General features: G+C 44.8%; 1 protein-coding gene across 1 annotated transcript; it reads right to left on the bottom strand.

Moving 5' to 3' along the window:
* Positions 1 to 8,576: 8,576 nt before the first annotated feature.
* Positions 8,577 to 11,644, bottom strand: LOC136495851 (ATPase GET3B-like). The gene is made up of 9 exons (XM_066491662.1): positions 11,588 to 11,644; positions 11,179 to 11,277; positions 10,647 to 10,712; positions 10,496 to 10,564; positions 10,339 to 10,404; positions 9,587 to 9,649; positions 9,401 to 9,499; positions 8,955 to 9,089; positions 8,577 to 8,714 (listed from the first exon to the last, which is right to left on the bottom strand). Exons 1-9 carry the CDS (start codon positions 11,642 to 11,644, stop codon positions 8,577 to 8,579), a joined length of 792 nt encoding a protein of 263 aa, XP_066347759.1.
* Positions 11,645 to 15,884: the final 4,240 nt, after the last annotated feature.

Here is a 15,884-nt window from a genome sequence, read left to right as displayed (position 1 = left end):
TAGGCATTCCATTTTCCCGAAAGCGCCAAATCCATCTCAACCCTGCAAACACCACCTCCTTTGTAGATGTGCCAACACCACCAAGTGTACACCACCATGTGTATGTGTGTTAGCTTTTCACAATCATTTCCCAAAGGATGTTAGCCACTCAACTTGTCACGCCACTCGATCCTAGCAACGATGCAAAGTTAGATCACTCGAGTGGCACTGGATGACCGATATGCAAACAAGTTTGCCCCTCTTGATAGTACGGCCATCTATCCTAAACCCGGTCATAAACTTCTCTACACACCTATGACCGGTGAAATGAAATGCCCTAGGTTATACCTTTGCCTTGCGCATTCCATTCCATCTCCTCCAATGTTGATGCAACACATGCACCAACATGATCAACAATGATATGATCCACTTCATATCATCACGTGATCATATTGGTTCATCGATCTTGACTTTACTTGCTCTTCACCGTTGCCATCGTCCATCGGCACCAAGTCTTGCTCAAGCTTCACCGCCACGTGGTCCATCACTCCAAAGCGTTCGACTTGCCCTTCACACTTGCAACTGGTCCATCAAGCCAAGTCTTGTCTTGATCTTCTCCACCTTAATCCCATGACTCAATATCACGTCTCATGTGCATTTAAGCTCCTTTATCATCATATGTGTGAGCTTTGCAACATTTTGAAGCCATTTTCACCTTCATGGCATATGTTGACTCACACACATGTACCTATGGACTAATCACCTGTGTATCTCACATAAACACAATTAGTCCACCTAGGTTGTCACTCAATTACCAAAACCAAACAAGGACCTTTCAGCGTGTCCTTCCTCCGGATATTTGGCTGCATCGGCCATGTCAGGAAGACAAAGCCGGTCCTCACCAAGCTGGAGGACAGGAGCACACCGATGGTGCTCCTAGGCTACGCGGAAGGTACCAAGGCATACTGGCTCTACAACCCATGTGGAGGCAAGGTGCTTGTCTCGTGCGATGTCGTGTTTGATGAGAAGGTGGCCTAGGACTGGAATAGTCCAGGCATGGGGGAATCTGGCGGTTTCACCAGCACCTTCGTCGTCGAGCACTTGATCATCCACGGTGGTGGAGATGCTAGAGAGGAGGTGCCGACCACTCCAGCAATAGAGCCGAGCACTCCTAGGGTGGTGCCAAGCACTCCGAGAGGGGTGCCGAGCACTCTAGGAGTGATGCTGAGAGGTCCTACAGTGGTGTCGACCACTCCAGGATGGGTGCCGAACACTCCCGTAGCAGAGCCGAGAAGTCTTGCAGTGATGCCGACCACTCCAAGACTAGGGCTGAGTACTCCTATAGTGGTGACAAACACTCTAGGAGTGGTGACGAGCGGTCTAGGAGTAGTGCCGAGCACTATAGCCGGGGTGTCGAGCACTCCATGTGCCATGCAGACCACTCTAGTGGAACAACGAACTCCATCAACGCCGATCGAGTTCGCCTCACCTACAAGCAACATCACTGAGTTTGTGGATGCTTTCTGAAAGCATCTAGGCCCCTAGTTGGGTTTTGATGATTAATGACAATACGTAATTACTATGACTAATATATGTTTTGCAAAGGCAATTAAATTAGGTCATGGTAATGGAGATTGATTAGGCAATCATGGTTGTCATGCCCCTACGATGGAAATTGTCTCGATTTTCAAAGGATGAACGACAAGGTTAAGGATGGACTAGTTCTAAGTGTCATTTGGAGTTGGAGAGACACTTAGAGTAGTTTAGGACTTTGTTTTTCCTTTGATCGTACTATTAAGGGGGTATGGACGGGTAGCTTGACCTAGGTGAGTCTAGTGGGTTAGGTGTGGTGCACACTTGCTAAATCTAGCACTAGGTAGCTCCTAAAAAGCCCTTAGATCAATTGGAGCAAACTTTATTCACATATGATTGAGAGTTGGAAGTGAATGGAGGGTCAAATGCTGACCGGACGCTGGTTCCAGTTTGACTAGACGCTGGCGTAGAGTTCGGTCAGTTCATTTGATCAAGGTGAAATCGTCTAGCGCGACCGGATGCTGGGTGCCAGCGTTCGGTCAACTCCAGTAAGGTTCCAGAGAGGGAAAATCATGATTGGACGTGTCCGGTCATAACTTAAACACTAGATTTTAGGGAGAACTGACCAGAGCGTCCGGTCACCCCATAGAGGCACATAACGGTTCATTTTGAACACGGGTGTATAAATACTTTCTCCATTCGTGTGAGGAGGTACTTTTGCTCATTTCAACAGCTGAGAACCACCTTTGAGAGTGCCAAGAAGAGCAAGGTCCTAGTGAGGTGATTGAGATTTGAGAATCCAAGAGTGAGACCTCATTAGTGAAAGCAAGAGTAGCAAAGTGTGCATCCACCCTTCTCATTAGGCTTGTCGTGGTCAAGTGAGAGTTCATGCTTGTTACTCTTGGTGATCGCCATCACCTAGACAACTTGGTGGTGATTGGGAGCTTGGTGATCATTTGGCGGAGCTTATGGATGACCCAACTCAAGTTGTGAGCGGTTGTGGGTGATTCACCATGATAGAGTGTCAAAGAATCAACCCGTAGAGAGCACTTGATCCTTGCGTGGATCAAGGGGGAGCTACACCCTTGCGTGGGTGCTCCAACGAGGACTAGTGAGGAGTGGTGACTCTCCGATACCTCGGTAAAACATCGCCGCGTTCCTCCTTCTCTCTTTACTTTGAGCAATTCAATTCTTGTCCTTACATTCATAGAATTGTCATGCTAGAGTAGGATTAGAACTTAGGTTGCAAGATTTTTTGTGCGGTAGAACATTAGAAACACTTTCTAGGCACAAGGGGTGAAGTTGGGCTAACCATAGGGTTTTATTATTGCAAAGAAATTTAGAATTAGCCCAATTTATCCTCCCTCTTGGGCATCTTGATCCTTTCACCTTCCACGATGGTGAGGAGGTGCGGTCCCATAGTCTAGACAACATCATTGGTGGCACAGGACCCTCAGGCCTAGCAGGTCGGCTGCTCAATGACCCAGAGCTACTTCTCATTAGTGCAGAGGAGCCACCCACGTTTGCGCTAGCCGAGCGCGATGCAAACTGGCAGCGGGTGATGCTGGAGGAGATGAAGGCGATCGAGGAAAAATAAGACTTGAGAGCTCGTCGATACACCTCTAGGATGCTGTCCGATCGGGCTGAAATGGGTGTATAAGGACAAGCAGGATGAGCACGACGCCATTGTCAAGCACAAGGCGCGCCTCGTCGCCCGAGGCTGTCCAGCGTGAGGGCATCGACTTTGAGGAAGTCTTTGCGCTGGTAGCGTGCATGTAAGGCAGGATAACGAGCCGGCTCGGCTCGTTCTGGCTCGTTAAGATAACGAGCTAGCTTGGCTCGGCTCGTTATCCTAACGAGCCAGAAAGCCAACTTGGCTCGGCTCGTTAAAAGCTCGAGCTAGCTCATTAAGCTCGCGAGCCAGGTATAAAAAATACACAAAATATAATATTTGCATTTATCAAAAGTTTGAGAATAATAATAATACAAAAAAATGCATCTAGATCAGTTACCAGTCAATTTATAGGGTCTAGACCAGTTACCAGTCAATTGTAAAGTGCAAGACATGAAGTAATACAAAAACTAATATAAGTTTTGATACTTTTTTCCTAAAAGCTTGGCTCGTTTAGCTCGCGAGCGGCTCGCGAGCTGGCTTGAGTTAGCTCGTTATAGCTAACGAGCTAAAAGCTTCGCTCGGCTCGGCTCGTTATCATAACGAGCCGAGCCGAGCCGAGCCAGCCACGAGCCGAGCGAGCTAACGAGCTTTAAGTTTTTCGTCTAGCCTTACGCGCATGGAGTCTGTCCAACTGCTTCTGGCTTTGGCAGCAGCAAAGGACTGACGTGGCCATCAACTGAACGTAAAATCAGCCTTCCTCAACGGTGAGCTGGCGGAGACGGTCTTCGTCAGGCAACCTCCGGATTTCACCATCAAGGGAGCAGAGCATAGGGTGCTCTGACTGCGCAAGGCACTCTACGGGCTGCAGCATCCCCCACGAGCGTGGAATGCCAAGCTTGACGCCACGCTGGGCGAGCTTGGGTTCACGAGGTGCGCAATCGAGCACGCGCTCTACACGCGGCGACGGGGGAAAGATGAGCTCGTCGTCGGCGTGTATGTGGACGATTTGATCGTCACCGACGCGCGTGCAGAGGACATCGTAGCTTTAAGCGTAAGATGATGACTCATTTTTGAATGAGCGATCTCAACACGCTCTCCTACTATCTCGGCATCGAGATGAGACAGGGGAAGGAGGCGCTCATGCTCGGTCAAAGCGCGTACACCTTGAAGCTATTGGAGTAGAGCGGTATGGCTGAGTGCAAGTCGTGCGTGACTCCGATGAAGGAGCGGCTGAAGTTGACGAAGGCCAATACTACGGCAAAGGTAGATACAACACTCTACCGGAGCATCGTCGGTGGTCTACGCTATCTAGTCGACATGAGGCCGGACATTACGTCCGCCGTGGGCTACGTCAGCTGCTTCATGGAGGATCTCCAAGAGGATTACTAGGCTGTGGTGAAGCGGCTGCTGCGCTACGTCAAGGGGACGGTCGATCAGGGGATCGTCTTCCCTAAGACCGGCGGAAGTAGGCTGCAGCTCACTGTGTTCAGTGATGCAGACATGGTGGGGGACATCGACGGACGACGGAGCACCTCTGGCGTACTCGTTTTCCTCGGATCGGGCCCAATCTCATGGCTGTCACTGAATCAGAAGGTGGTAGCGTTGTCCACATGCGAGACAGAGTACGTGGCGGCGGCCACAACGGTGTGCCAAGCTGTGTGGCTACGCCGGCTGTTGGACGAGCTGACCGGTGTGGAAGCTCACCAACTAGGACTGATGGTGGACAACCAGCCCACCATCGTCCTCGTGAAGAATCCGGTTCTCCACGACCGGAGCAAGCACATCGACGTCAAGTTTCACTTTCTTAGGGACTGTATCGATGGAGGGCAGATCATCGAGTTCGTCGAAACTGATCGGCAACTCGCGGACATCCCCACCAAGCCGCTCGGCCGTCTTTGGCTCACGGAGCTGTAGAAGATGATCGGCATAGAGGAGGTTCAAGGGTTAGCAGTAGGATTATGGAAAGAATTATTAAGTAATCTGTTGCTCCCCTTGTGTGAACGCACAGTAGGGACAGACGACGTCGAAAAGGGCTTTGTCAGTTTGCATCGCGCTCGGCCAGCGCGAACGTAGGTGGTTCCTCTGCACTGACGAGAAGCAGTTCTGGGTCATCGAGCAGCCGACCCACCAGGCCTGAGGGCCCTGTGCCGCCGACGATGTCGTCCAGCCTACGAAACCGCACCTCCTCACCGTCGTGGAAGGCATCCACGAACTCAGTGATGTTGCTTGGAGGTGAAGCGAACTCGAATGGCGTCGATGGAGTTCCCTGTTCCGCCGGAGTGGTCTGCACGGCACCTAGAGTGCTCGGCACCCCGGCTGCAGTGCTCGACACTACTCCTGGACCGCTCGTCACCACTTCTGGAGTGTTCGGCACCACTGCATGAGTGCCGAGCCGAGGAAGATGATCAGCATGGAGCAGCGGCGGATCCAGGAAATATTTTAGGGGGGACTGAACAACACTGTTGCTCGATCTTAAGTCTCAGCCCCCCTACACTATAGAACTTTGCCTAAAAATTCATAAGGGCTCTACAGTAATTTGCACTGTTTCGGTTTGGGTAGGGGGGGCTTGAGCCCCCCCGCCCCACCGCTGGATCCGCCCCTAGCATGGAGGGTGTTTCAGGGTTAGCAACAGGATTAGGGAAAGAATTATTAAGTAATCTGCTGCTCTCCTTGTGTGAACGTACGGCAGGGACAAACGACGTCGAAAAAGGCTCCCTACTGTTGCTACGTAGTAGCTGTAGAGACTGGCACCGAAGGAGAGCAGCAAATTACTTAATAGCCATCGCCTGGTTTTCGTGGACGAGACGAGGAAATCACCAAGTCAAACAACGGGTTCTTGGAGCCGAGACTCGAGAGGGTCGCCGGACGAACCGCTCCGTTGATGTCTTGATGAGACGCCGTATAGCACGTCGATGAGCATGGCGATGGCAACGTCGCACTCGCACTATGCAAATAGGTCGATGTGATCACCTCCGGCGGCCGTCCTGAGTCCTGACAAGCTTAGGGAGTGGATGGAAGGGACCGCGTCGATTGGACGTGCGGCGGCGGCTAGCCCAAAAGATGAGAACAAGCATAGAAGATTTTAAATTTGTGGCGATATGATTGTATATATAGTTTGGGTGAACATGCGTGGTGTTATTGGAAGCTAGTAGCCAGTTTTTCTAGGGCAATAGGCCATACAAACGTTTGGCATGCAATAGGCGCTGGACATTCACATTCCTGTGGCGTAAGATGGGTTGAAGATGAGAGAGCCTGGATTGACCTCCCAAGAAAACAGGAAGCGGCCGGTGATTCGATGAGGAAATGTTTCGGGCTTCCTAATCTTTCTCGGTTGGCAGTGGCAACAGGCGATGTCACCGGAGATCGGTCAGTGAAGCAATGCAATGCAATAGGACTGGGGTAAATATGAACAATGGACCCTGACGGACGGTCCAAGTGCTGCTGCTGGTGGACTACACCCGTAGTATCTGGGAGTCCAGCTGCAGCAAAACGTGCCTTCTTCTTTCTTGCTTATGTGATGTGATCAAGCCCCTGAGTGGCTGAGTCTGTCGACCACCTTCTTCTTTCTTGCGCCTTCTTCAAGGAACCGTGGTTCTGCAATGGATTGGCCTGCTGAGCAATCTAGTGGATGGACGATGAGAAGGTCTACTGGCTGATTATTAATTGGTGGTTAGCCAAACACAAAGCTGTGCCAAAACAAATTCACAAAAGGATTCGATGTGCCGGTGCTTCTCATGGCTTGCTAATTTTTGTTTTACTAGTAAAGAGAGAGCTTTATTAACTAGGCATGAAGTTTATACAATCAGCATTGATCAGGGCTTCAACACCCGGCGGTGTATGGCTTGCCAAATTTGGAAGCAGTACAATGAAGGTCGTCAGCAGGAGGTTCGACCGGCGACCGGTCAAGTGTTCTAGTGTCTGGTCGAGGAGGGAAATGATTGGTTGCAAACGGGGTTTAGGCACATGGTCTCGCTGATTTTAGCTTCTTTTTTTATATATATAAAATGATTAAGTCAAAACTAAAATCAGTTCGACGGTCGATACGGTCAACCAACTGCCTAAGGCCCTGTCGCGCCACCAGCAGGTAGACGTGCTAACATGCCTATGTTGTGTGCCATGAACGATCATGGGCCAGAGAAGTAGAGTTAAACCATCTAAGTCATTAGCTTTGGTTTCTGATTGACCGTTGTTTGATGGCAGGTGACGGGACCAGTGAGATGGTGACATCCGCTTCGGCTAGAATAAGATCCTTCAGGCTCTTCTTCACCTTGACGGCTCTGTCTTTGTTGACGCCCGACAGCCTAATGAGCAAAGCAAGGGTTTTGCATATCTGAAGTTTCAGGCTCTTCAGTTTAATGAGCAAAGCAAGGGTTTTGGCAATGGTAGAAATCGATCAAGCCTCTGTTATTTGGGGTGAAACTCCAATTGATTCTCTTCCAGCAGTTGCAAGATCTTGTCGTCAACGGCATGTGGCTATTACGATCTTCATTTGAAGAGAAAATCTACATCTATTACCTCACCAGTATGCTTTTAAATCTCTAGTAAGCAACGTGTTTCTGAAAGAAAACAATTTCAGAAGGCCTCTTTGTATTTATTTTCTTTTTTATTATTGGTCGATGTTTGTCAAAATGTTCATTTTCCTTGATATTAATATATATCATATCCGAGACATTTTTAATTTTTTAGTCTCTTTTCAAAAAAAGAAAAAGTGTTTGACTAGAAAGAGTGTTTTTCGTGAGCTGCGTCAATGGTCCAGGCACCTCATGGGACGAGATGAGGGCAAACAGCCAACACTTGAAAACTGGTACGTGTTGAGTGCGCAAAAAATGGACTTCCGTCTGGACTTCCCACATTCTTTCAAAAAGAACGACCACATGATCCTTGTGGCTTGTGAGAACTGGCACAAAAAATACCAATGCTGAGTCCATTCCATCTTATCCCTTCGCATTTCAGAGAACAAATATACTAACAAAAGTGTCAAGCCAGGATTATCCTTGGTGTGCTGGTGGTACTGATAAGATCTGCCTATCTCGTTATCACTCTCTCCCATCCTGTCCATCTCTTACTTCCACCATTCTTCTTCCATCTCTCCATCCGACCACAATTCATTAGTCTTAAGCTTCAAAATTTCATTAGCTCCACATAGCTCAGCGCACAGGGAGACATATTCCACCTTTCTTAACCTCACAAGAGATGCACATAATAGCCACCTTAAGCCAATCTCCATTTCATTTCTCATAGAGACTAATCTTTTATTTTACCTAACATTTCTTATGGGCCTTAGAATTTATTCAACCTAATTGAAATATGGTTAACCACGTCATTAAATCTAACAAAGATAGCTAACTCATTATAATTAGCTCGGACAGATCCAAGTAACCACGTTACCACGCAATGAACTATGCAGGGCACGTTTGCTAGTGAGATACGGGCAACGGTTTGTACGTCGCTACTTCCACACTGAATCGCTGAGGAATCGGAGTGCAGGGACGCCTTTCACCTCCATGTCAAGGAGCTGAGCCTGGATCAGCTTCAGGCCACCAAGTTCACGGTCCTCCAGTATCGCACGGAAGGCACGTGCTTCTTCCTGAAATTGTAAGTTTTGCACTCAGACAGCTGCATCCTTATCCAAATTCAGAAAGCAGAGGCTACAAGGGATGTGAATAAGCCTTCGATAATAAATAATTAAATATATGCCGCACTAATATCCACTGAAAGGCAGTAGACAGTAGACTTGTGCTTGGAGCCATCCTGTCCAAACCAAGTGGCTACAAGCCATGGTCTCATGGGCAACGTTGAGTAGCCAGAACAGCAGAAGTTTGCTTACCCTCCGTTTTGCAGCACAGAATCTGCAGTCGGATGCAGATGGTGGCAACACCTGATTTACGATGAGCCTTCTTGCATCCACACCATCCTTCATTAATGACGCGTGAAATCTTGATGACTCACTAACTGCCATCATCTGAGGAAACAAGCACCCACAAGATTAAACTGGCTCCTAATCTGCAGTTAACCTTATATGACTTTCATGACCTGTTGATGGTTATTTTTTTCTTTCTTTCTTTCTTTCTTTCTTTCTTTCTTTCTTTCTTTCTTTCTTTCTTTCTTTCTTTCTTCTGAATCAGATTGTTAATATACCAAGCAGCATAATTTCTATTGCCCATGGAAGTCTATGAATACAATAATAAACACACCTCCAGATATCAACAGGGTAACACTACAGATAAAACAAGTAAATGTTGCCGCCATTGCAAAAATGGTGGTAGCTTTTACCGTTGGAATTGTCACAATGATGAATTCTGTTGATTGTGGATCAAACAAAATCTCACGCACTCTGGCAATCTGCTTCCTTAGTTCCTCTAGCCTGGCAGACTTGATGAAACAAGGAAGATGATAAGCTCGCAGTTTTCTTTCCAGCCCACATTAAAACAAATCAACTGGAAACTGTTGCACACTTACGATTACTTGCACGTTCTTAAGAGACATATTAGAGGATGGCATGGACAAAGCGACATTAATGCCCTGAAATAACAATGTGCAGCACCATGCATCACACATTTGCATAACCAAAAGACAGATTCCAAGGTTCTAGAAAAACTCAAAGGGAAGAATGCAGCAAGACAAATTTCCAAACTTGCAGTCTTGCAGAAGTTTTGTTGTACATGTAACTTGTAGCCTTTAATGCCTAGTACACCCTATCTGTTTTGTTTCTCTTTAACAATTAAATATCCCCAACTGCATTTGCAACAAAAGTATACTACAAAATGCTATATTGAAGCGTATTGTGATTTTTAGAGCACATGCTGCATGGAATTTACTGCCCTCTAGTACGCGGATAAAGAAATTCAGTGAAGCACAATTAAAAGCATTAACTCCATAACACAATAGAGTCAAAAGGACTCAAAACAGGGGAACCTAGACAAACAATTTGGTGCTACAGTCTACAGTGTCAAAGTGGCGCACTGTCCAAAACTCCAAATTGAAACAATGCGACAATTTTCGCACTGACAGTATCTCAAGTGCATCTGCGCATGATTGTAGAAACTCCCTAATCACGTTACTGAGACCACTTGTCCTTGCCACTATATCATAATAATTTATAATGTCACAAGGAAAAATAAGTATCAAGCTTAAACATATGCAAATGAAATTCATGAAGGTAGCATAGAAATAAAAACAGGTAAGCTCACTAGATATATTAAAGCTCTCACCTTGATGCTCAAAACGAGGAACTTTTCAATCCAATCAGAAGCTGACAGAAGCTTAAGTGTATGTCCCTATACAAGACGCATGTAGTCAAATAACTGTCAGTGGATGAAATGAAGAACATAGTCAGATTAAAACTATTGTGGTGAGAAGGGGACAAACAGTGGATGGAGCATCCAGCACTATACGCCTAAGTTTATCGGGCCCTTGCACTTCAATGGATTTTATCAGCTGAAAAGGATACACATTAACTGATAGGTAATTTTGGAAAATGCATAAGCAAACAGTAAAGCAGGTAAATTTCGATTGATACCTCTGATACTAAAAACGCTTCTTCAAGTCCAGGGGGCATTCCACTGCGAATCTCATTAAGCATAGACTTTGCAACCATGAAAGGACAAATGCATGCACAGGTAATGTGATCTATAAAGAATTTAAAAGAAAGAAAAGTTCTTTTCTCGAGCAACAGCAAATAAACACTTTATTTGGGACAATCTCCTTGGCATTAGACAGCATCAAACCAAAAGTGTAAGTGCCATGCTGGATCAACTGACCACTACACTACAATGCTGAAGAAATGATAAGGTGATACGTGCTAAAGAACAAAAACAAGGATATGAAACTAATAGCCCCGAGGAAAGTTCAAGCATCTCCATTTATCTCAGGTCACAATACCAATAAAAAAGAAGATCAGTGCAACAATCAATATACACTTAGCCAACAAAGAAATATAGCTTGAACTTTATAGTTGCTGCATTCACCTAGTGTGGAGATTAATAATTTATTGGAGGGCCATTCAAAAAGAAAATGAAGAAGGAAAATGCAAATTTCTAGGTGGTTTATACCATAATATCAGAATGTGTTCCAAGCCCCATCTTTCCAAGTACATTGTTGATAAAAGATCCAACATCTTCAGGTTTTCCCTTTAACTTCACATGGCCAATCTGCAAAAGAATGTGTTGCAGACAATGTAACAGATAGTTAAAGCCAAGCCAGCAGGACAAGAAAGAGATCTGTAACGTAAGAAAACACAATGCATCATCGCCCTTGGGAGCTGTCCAGCCAGGAGTGAAATGATTTGGATGATCTTTGACCATTTCTTACAAATTACAAAACCAAGCGTTTGTTTTATCATGTTACCTACCACCAAAGACAATCCAAGGCTTTCATTTCCCAACCGGGCAGCACCTGCTTAATCATGATAGCACAGAGAATAAAATTTGAAGTAGAATGGCAAAAGCTAGCATATCCTACCTCAACTGCAAAAAGAGAGTCAAATCTATCGACGCGTACAGTTTTGCCATCACTCATGTCCTATAAACAGCACAAGCAAGACATTCAACAACACTGTTTCGGCTGAATTGTTGTGAGAGAAAAATACTGTTTCGGCTGAATTGTTGTGAGAGAAAAACACTGTTCCGACTGAAACTGACTGAAAAACATTGTTTCGCTGGTCTGAAACTTGGCTGAAACTGGCTGAAAAACATTGTTTCGGCTGAATTGTTGTGAGAGAAAAACAATGTTTCGGTTGAAACTGGCTGAAAAACACTGTTTCGGCTGAATTGTTGTGAGAGAAAAACACTCTTCCGGCTGAAACTTGGCTAAAACTTGGCCCCATTCGCTGGTCTGAAACTTGGCTGAAAAAACACTGTTTTGGTTGAATTGTTGTGAGAGAAAAACACTGTTCCGGCTGAAAAAAGAAGCCGAACAAGCCGAATATGGGGTAAGCCGAACAGACGTTGTTTTAGGAGGGTCCGAGTATCCGAACTATTACTCGCACAGTCCTCTGTCTTGGTGGGATAGGCATACCAGGGTAATCTTTGTGCCTAATAATTTGTTTGCTTGTTCTATTTTCATGTTGGTTTGTGCTAACAGTGAATTTTTGTGATTTTTCAGAAGAAGCCAGAGTGTAGGAAATTTATGTATGGGTTGCCTAGATTCTTTCCTCAGATGGTTGAGCTCTTCCAGAACACTACTATGGATGGCTCAACTGCCACCATTCCTGGGCTGTCATGCCATGACCAAGACAGAGGGATAGATGAGGATGATGAAGATGGTGCTGCTACTCCAGACGACTGTGGCTTACAACCCAGTTCACCAAGTATCACAAACAGTCGTAAGAAGGCAAGCAACACAACTGACACAGCATCAAGTCCTAGCAAGAACAAAAAAGTTTCAGCGAATGTTATCATGCAGGGGCTGGTCACTCAATTGGAGATTGCTGCTGAGAAAGAAGTCAATGCATTGGAGCGAATAGCACAGAGCAAGAGAGGGGAAGCTACAAAAGCAAAGTAAGCCAGAGCTGATGATGTTGCTAGGTGCCTCAATTTGACTGTGGAGGCTGGGGCAGACAAAGCTTCAAATGAATACTATGTGGCTATCATGCTGTTTAGAAGTAGCTACAACAGGTTGGTCTTTAGTGGCCTTGATACAAATGAGCAAAGGATGGCATGGCTGAGGAGGGCTGCCCAAAATAAATGAGGAGAATAGGATAGAATGGTAGATGGAGTCTCCAGTTTGGCACCCTTAATTTTATTTTGCTTAAGACCTTAAATTTATGATGAACTATGTAATCGTAATGAACCATGGTTTATGTTTGGACCTTGTAATGCTTGTTGAACAATGTAATGAGTGTTGCTGTCATTGTTGTTGATGTTGGTGTAGGGGTTGCTGCTGCTGGCCAAGTATTTTTGTTCATGTCAACATTCAATGCTCTTTTAACATCTATTTCTTATGATGACCAGGGAGCATATGAAGTGGGATTTGCTGCTGGAGTGGATCATGCTACTGGAGTGGCTGATGCTGGTGTAGGGGCTGCTGCAGGAGGAGCTGCTGCTGGAGGGGCTGATGTTGGTGCAGGGGTTGATGTTGATGCTGGTGTAGGGGCTGCTATAGGAGGAGAAGCTGCTGGACTTTCTAATGATGATTGGTGGAGTACTATTGATGATGGTGCCCCTACTGAAGACTTAGATGACAAGTGGACTACTGATGATGATTGGTCAGATGTTGATGATGAAGGGGACTTCACTGATGATAAGGAAGCAGTTTTGATGATGCATGTTGCTAGGTGTCGGCAGAAGAGGAGAAGGATTGCTACTGTTGTCATGCTGCTAGGTATGTACCACTGTGACAAGTTTATGAACAAGGCTTGTTATAGAGTCCCACATGAAACTAGATATCAGTGGACTATGAGAACCCTAGGAAATAGGACATAATGCTATAACATGTTTAGGATGCACAGCGATGTTTTTTATAGCCTTCACACTTTGCTAGTTGAGAGATATGGTCTGCAGTCTACTACAAAAATGATTTCTATAGAGGCTCTAGCAATGTTTTTGTGGATGTGTGGTGCCCCTCAGTCCATGAGACAAGCTGATAATAGATTTGAGAGGTCACTAGGGACATGTAGCAACAAGTTTGATAAGGTACTCTCTAGTGTGATGAAGCTAGCAATTGATATCATTAGGCCAAACGATACATAATTTTTAACTATTCATAGAAGGTTACAATCTCCTTGGTTTGCTCCGTACTTTGATAAATGCATTGGAGCTATAGATGGGACACATGTACCTGTCACTGTGCCAACTGAGAAGGTAGTCCAGTACACAGGGAGGAAAGGAATCACCACACAGAATGTGTTAGCCGTATGCGACTTTGATATGAGATTTACTTTTGTTCTAGCCGGATGGCCAGGATCAGTTCATGATATGAGGGTGTTCAGTGATGCACTTGAGAAATTTGGTGACAAGTTTCCACATCCACCTCTAGGTATGTATAGGCTTTTACATTTTTTATTGTCTTTGTCATAATATTTGTCATGTTACTTACACAAATATTGTGTTGTGTAGACAAATTTTATCTTGTTGACTCGGGGTACCCAAATCGACTGGGTTTTCTTGCACTGTACAGAGGTACAAAATACCATGTGCCCGAACGGAGAGAAGGTCCTGCACCTAGAGGTAAAAAAGAGCTCTTCAATTACACACATTCTTCACTTAGAAATGTTATAGAAAGATCTTTTGGAGTCCTAAAGATGAAGTGGAGAATTTTGTTGGATTTGCCTAGTTTTCCCATGGCAAAGCAAAGCAAAATAATAATGGCATGCATGGCACTGCACAATTTCATTAGACAGAGTGGTATGATGAATGACCTCTTTGACTTGTGTGATCAAGATGAAAACTATATACCAACAGAGAAAGGAACTTCAACTCAAACAACTAGAGGCACCACACGTTTTGGAGACGAAGATGAAAACATGAATCAATTTCGTGATTGGATAGCGAACGGTTTGTTTACAAGGTCATAGCATCGCTATGGTTCGTAATAATGAAGTTTTTTGTAAACCATTTGAACATTATTTGTGAGAATGTACATTGCGGCAAACATCTTCCATAGCAGTCAAGCTAAGCTGCAAGGAATGGCGCTAGCGTGCAGCCAAGCTATTTTCCAAGCAACTAGCAGAGCATGCCAGGCAGAGCAGCAAGCCAGGCGTGGAATTGGCGCCAAGGCCGCACGCGAGAGGCAGCAGCGCTAGCAGGAGCCAGCAGCGCGGCACTGTTGGCACCAAATGCCAGGGACACCAAGTTAGCATTAATGAGGGGTGTTTTGGTCTTTACAAATATGTACATGTCAGGTTTAGTCAACTAACCAAACATGGCCTTACTAAAATTTAAGAGGTAGTTTAGCTGACTAGATTTAGAAGTTGGGAACCAAACATGACCTTATACTACAAGTTATTATATATAATCATTGTTTTAAATATAGACACAAGTGAAGACAGCCGAGTTGGTCTAAGGCAGTTTCAGGGACCGGTCCATAAGAGCATAGTTTTGAATCCCATTCTTTACAATATTTTGAAATTTTTTCTATTTTTTTCATTTTGATTTTGAAGCATTTCTCATTCTTGACAATATTTTTTTTATTTCTAAGTGTTTCCATATTGAAGCACTTATTTTGAAGTTTTTTCTATTTTTTCATTTTGATTTTGAAGCATTTCTCATTCTTGACAATATTTTTTTATTTCTAAGTGTTTCCATTTTGAAGCACTTTTATTATCTGCTAATGGTTTTGAAGTTTTTCTATTTTTTCATTTTGATTTTGAATCATTTATATATCATTCTTGACAATATTTTTTTTGTAAGTGTCTCCATTTTGAAGCATTTTTCATTATCTGCTCATGGTCTAATCGTCTCAGTTTTTCTTTGCCTTTATTGCGATTTAGTCCAACAATAGCAAATCGTGCAACAGAAGTTCTTCCAAGTATTCTTCCGTGTTATCGCATTTTACCTCTTTTGTTGCACATGAAACATGGATAGCGTACAACAATTATATACGGGGACGGAGATAAAAAAATATATGAGGACAAGAACCGGTTATCCATGTCTGTTTTTTTATTACATGGTATAATGTAGGGTCTACTTGGCTGGCTTCCAATTCTTGCCCAACCAAAATTATGGTAAGCTTTATTTTGTTTTATTAAAGCTTGTTGGTGAATTGGAACAAGAATTGGTTCTAACGTGAGCTTCTTTCACATTGTTGCATCATTCACTGA

This window comes from Miscanthus floridulus, chromosome 12 (genome assembly GCF_019320115.1).
Source record: "Miscanthus floridulus cultivar M001 chromosome 12, ASM1932011v1, whole genome shotgun sequence".
NCBI lineage: Eukaryota > Viridiplantae > Streptophyta > Magnoliopsida > Poales > Poaceae > Miscanthus > Miscanthus floridulus.
The sequence above is the reverse complement of the archived record's forward strand: the minus strand, read 5'-3'. Positions and strand labels throughout refer to the sequence as shown.